A 4,660-nucleotide genomic window follows, 5' to 3' on the forward strand; every position below is an offset into this window, starting at 1 on the left:
TCTCTCTCTCTCTCTCTCTCTCTCTCTCTCTCACACACACGCACAGAGCATCAAGTCATCTCTTTTCCTCATGGGTCTTTCTAAGAAAGACAGAGATAGGAGGCTTCTGATGACAGGGGAAGTGGCGACGATGGGGGCCAGAATGTGCTGGAGGATACGAGCCTGCGAGGTGCATGGGAGGGGGGACTTGAGTGCCTCAGTGAGACAGATTTGATAGCTGTCGTTGCGGTGGCTGTGGCTGCCGCTCCAGCTCCAGACCCTGACAGTTGGGACGGATGACTCTACTGTGAAACGTCCAGGAGAAAGTGGTTTAAGAGGCGCCCCTGGATGACAGACACCTCCCTAATGGGACCAGCCAATGAGATTAGACTTTATTGTCTGTATGAAGCCCAGGCTGTAATTCAGTTTGAAAAGAACAGAGGGCCTTGCCGTCACCCTGGGAAAGTTCACACTCGGCAATCTGGACCAATAACACGCTAGGCCAGCAGGAAGGAAGGAAGGAGATCAGAAAAATTATAACTATGAGAGGGTAAACTTTTTTCTCAGGAAAAGGGGCTAGGGCTTAGGGTGTTGTTGCAGGGAGGTAGACAAAGGTTGGGAAGCATCCTGTGCTTAAAAGTCATTTGTGTGGTTTGGAGAGACTGGTGTGTAGATATGTGACAAACCTTAGTTTTCAAATGAATGCTGTTATCTTTATGGAACCACTGACATATGTCAGACTACTATATCCTGAAGAGCACACCTCCTATTCAATATAAGTAGTCAGTATATAGGGAATAGAGTGCCATTTGGGACATGGCCCTGGTCAAAAGTAGTGCACTACATAGGGAACAAGGTGCCTATGAGCTGGTTTTGGAGGGAAACACAGTGAGTGTAGAGACATAAACAACCACAAGAGGGAGTGTACAGCAAACAGCTATTTATTGTACATTCTGCACATACCCTGTAGTCTAAAATATTTATATATTATCAAAGCGTTCAAGAAACAAAACCGACACGATACATTACAGCAGCTAATAAACTTGTACGTAATCCTGCTGTAGAGGTCTATAATAATTGTACACCGGGACCTGTAGGCTACGACAGAGCATTCAGCACCTTTCAGACATTACTGTTGACGTTGACAGTGTTGATAACTGATGTTGATTGGATCTTAGTCGCCTCTCATTCGATGCCTTTGTCTTTCAGTATTTTCTTCGCTGTTTTCAGGTAGTCTGGGTCTGGATAGCTGTGACTGAATTGTCAGAAAAACAAATGAATGTCTATGACTAAAGTAAATTGTGTGTACAGATGCAGAGTTAATATAGATGAAACACTGGGTCAGACAGATTACATAGATTTACAGACATAATAGATTTAAAGTGAGTATTTAAAGATAAATGATTTAAGGCTTGATTCAATCTGTATCACCAAAGTTCAGTGTTATAGCATGATTTAAATGTGAAGGTAATTTCCGATTGAGCCGAAATGTATGGAGGGTTTACCGTGAATGCAGAGTCCACTAACATGGGAACTTTGCCTTTTTCTATTGCTCTGTAGCACACACATCCAGCACAAACCTGTCTTTTCCTGCATCAGGGGTTGTTTTATGGGGTATATCTGCCCATGTGACCATATCCTCTCCATTCTCATTGGTTGCTACAGTAAAGACCAGCCTCTGGTAGAAGGCCTTATCCAATAGCCCCAGGATCCTCCTTCCATCGCGGTTGTCGGGCAAATACGCCAATGTCCTCATTCCCAAAAACGTCTGCCCTGGATTGGGATGCTTGTCCTGTAAAATCAGAATATCTGAATAAATCCAAAATAATCATGGATCTGTGAAATACCTCTAAAACGTCAATTTTTACAGCTGATTTCCTGCAAATCTACACATTTTGCCATAGGTTGGAGGCAAGTGTTTGCAGTTTATAGTATTATAACTGATGATCAATGGGCCCCACCCGTTCGCTAATTCGACCATGATTACTACAAGTTTAGAAAGCTATCTGCTACACTCTTTTAAAAAAAGGGGGCCATCTAGAACCTAAAAGTGTTCTTCGGCTGTCCCTGTAGGAGAACAGTTTGAAGAACCCTTTTTGGGTCCATGTAGAATGCTTTTGGTTCCAGGTAGAACCGTTTGGGTTCAATGTAGAACCCTTTCCACAGAGGGTTTTACATGGAACCCAAAATGGTTCTAACTGGAATCAAAAAGGGTTTTCCTATGGGGTCAGCCGAAGAACCCTTTAGAAACCCTTTTTTTAAGAGTGTAGACTTAACAATCTAAATCATTTTAGCTGACATGGGCTAATTGAGTGACTGCTGATGCAATCCCCCCCTGCAAAAAAAGGCTGGCTTAAGTCATGGGAAAATGTATAGAATTGAAGCATACTTGCTTAAAAACTGCAACATTTTCTCTACGCCCCAAGGCAAAATGTGTAGAAAATAACTCTAAAACTTCAATTTAGTCTCTCCGTCATCAATAGGTGGGCCACTAAAACGCATCGCCAAAAGGTGGGTGGACCCAACAAAATGTTACTTAGGGCCCCCAAAAGGTGGGTGGACCCAACAAAATGTTACTTAGGGCCCCCAAAAGGTGGGTGGACCCAACAAAATGTTACTTAGGGCCCCCAAAAGGTGGGTGGACCCAACAAAATGTTACTTAGGGCCCCCAAAAGGTGGGTGGACCCAACAAAATGTTACTTAGGGCCCCCAAAAGGTGGGTGGACCCAACAAAATGTTACTTAGGGCCCCCAAAAGGTGGGTGGACCCAACAAAATGTTACTTAGGGCCCCCAAAAGGTGGGTGGACCCAACAAAATGTTACTTAGGGCCCCCAAAAGGTGGGTGGACCCAACAAAATGTTACTTAGCGCCCCCAAAAGGTGGGTGGACCCAACAAAATGTTACTTAGGGCACCCAAAAGGCTAGCAAATAGCTGGCATGAATGACTCTACCTCCAGTCTAAAATCTGAGATGCAATACTATGTACACTCCTGTCTGTTTGATGTTTTCCTTTTTATTAGTGGTAAATTTAATGCCGGGTAACCGGTCGTGTTTGTTCCTTTTCATTATAAACTAACGTAAATTCAACGTGAAATCAATAAAAAATTTCACCATGACATTGGACTTAGGTTAGAAGTTGGGTTGATTCAACATCATCACATTTACTTTTTTTGATGAAATGACATGGAACAAATGCTAATTCAGCCAGTTTTTGCCCAGTGGGGTGCACCTGTTCTGAATACATTCAAAGATATTTGATTTCCTTCATGCTAGTTGCTGACTTGTAGTGAATGCATTACATCACCCATTCTGTGCTTCCTCCCCGGTGGTATGCAACATCTCAATGACTAGCGACTAGCCTAACCTGATTTACCACATCATCACATCAACAGGACGGAATGTCACCAAACTCTCTATAAGCCCCTGTAGAATGTGTTTCTCTTTCCTCAGAACACTCAGAAGTGGAAAACACTTAGAATAGAACAGTATGAGTGAGTAAGGGAGTAAAATATCCAACACATGGCAAATACACTTGAATCTTGAATTTGAAATTTGAGCTATCATGCCAACTCCTCCTGTCACTCATTGGCATGTTTGACTTGACAAAGACATCAATGGAGTTGGCAAGAGTACAAACAGATCTGGGACCAGGCTATATGATGTATAGCCTGGTATAATAAATACATGCTAAGTACTGAAGCCTTTTGTTTTAACACTAACTTACTGTTTGTATTCCATCTGCAAAAACATAATTGATCTGTATGGTGTTGTCCCCTGGGTAACCAGGGAGGTCTCTGTGTAGAATGACCCATGTCATCTGTCCCTCTGGCTGGCTGCCCTCTGACACCTCAGCATAGCTCCCCTTCACATCCCCATTAGCTGGGGGCAGACACACACAACCAGGTAGGGTCAGAGTTCAATCTTAAGCATTAAAGGGATGAGCGAGAGAGAGAGAAGAATATCCAGGTAGTGTACCTTGGTCTATCAGTGCTGGGGGTCCCTGACCATCCAAGTACCTGGTGCAGTACATTTTCTCTTGTTTAGCACCCATAGCAGGGCTGTGGGGGGGAGATAAATAACACAATGTACCTTTCAGTAAGAGAGGATTTTAAACTATTTCAATGAAGACATTGTAGTATTAAACTGTGAAAACATCCAGCAAGTCTGATGGTTGGCGATTGCCAAGATCTATTAAACTTAGTCCTCACCTGTGTCACTCAACTGTGTGATGGTCTCCGCAGCCTTGTTACTCCTCAAGGGCCTTATTTTCTCCTCTGGCCCTGTAGCTCAGACCACGTTCATTCAGCTCGTCCCAATACTAACCATTACGGTCTGGGACTGGGTCTGAGTAACTCTGTTTCCTCTACCAAGCTGTCACCTGAGTACTATGCTGCGGTCAAATGTTTTTGACAATAGTGCTGGCAGTCCTGTCATGTGTGTTCGGGTGGGTGTGGCGGGAGGTACTTTTGGCAAGTATATGCACAGGGGTTGAGGTTCTTCCTTGTTCAGCCTCACAACAAAAGGAGGCGTGGCAGAAAGTAGACATTATCATGTGGTTTATAGTTGGTTCCTTCTTAATCACATTGAGATGGGTTGGTGTTGATGCCTTAAATGCCTTAATCTACAGTAGATTGTTATTCTTCACCTTCGTTACAATGTTCTTGAGTCATCAATGACCAG

The 4,660-nt window shown here is 43.5% G+C and overlaps 1 protein-coding gene across 1 annotated transcript; it reads right to left on the reverse strand.

Moving 5' to 3' along the window:
- Positions 1 to 897: 897 nt before the first annotated feature.
- On the reverse strand, positions 898 to 4,427 carry dtx3la (deltex E3 ubiquitin ligase 3L a). Its single transcript, XM_020508781.2, has 5 exons — positions 4,189 to 4,427; positions 3,956 to 4,038; positions 3,705 to 3,859; positions 1,560 to 1,771; positions 898 to 1,234 (listed from the first exon to the last, which is right to left on the reverse strand). The coding sequence occupies exons 2-5, from the start codon at positions 4,029 to 4,031 to the stop codon at positions 1,165 to 1,167; spliced, it is 513 nt and encodes a 170-aa protein (XP_020364370.1). The 5' UTR covers positions 4,032 to 4,038; positions 4,189 to 4,427; the 3' UTR covers positions 898 to 1,164.
- Between the last annotated feature and the right edge of the window lie 233 nt (positions 4,428 to 4,660).

The sequence above is a fragment of the Oncorhynchus kisutch genome, linkage group LG18 (genome assembly GCF_002021735.2).
Source record: "Oncorhynchus kisutch isolate 150728-3 linkage group LG18, Okis_V2, whole genome shotgun sequence".
Taxonomy (NCBI): domain Eukaryota; kingdom Metazoa; phylum Chordata; class Actinopteri; order Salmoniformes; family Salmonidae; genus Oncorhynchus; species Oncorhynchus kisutch.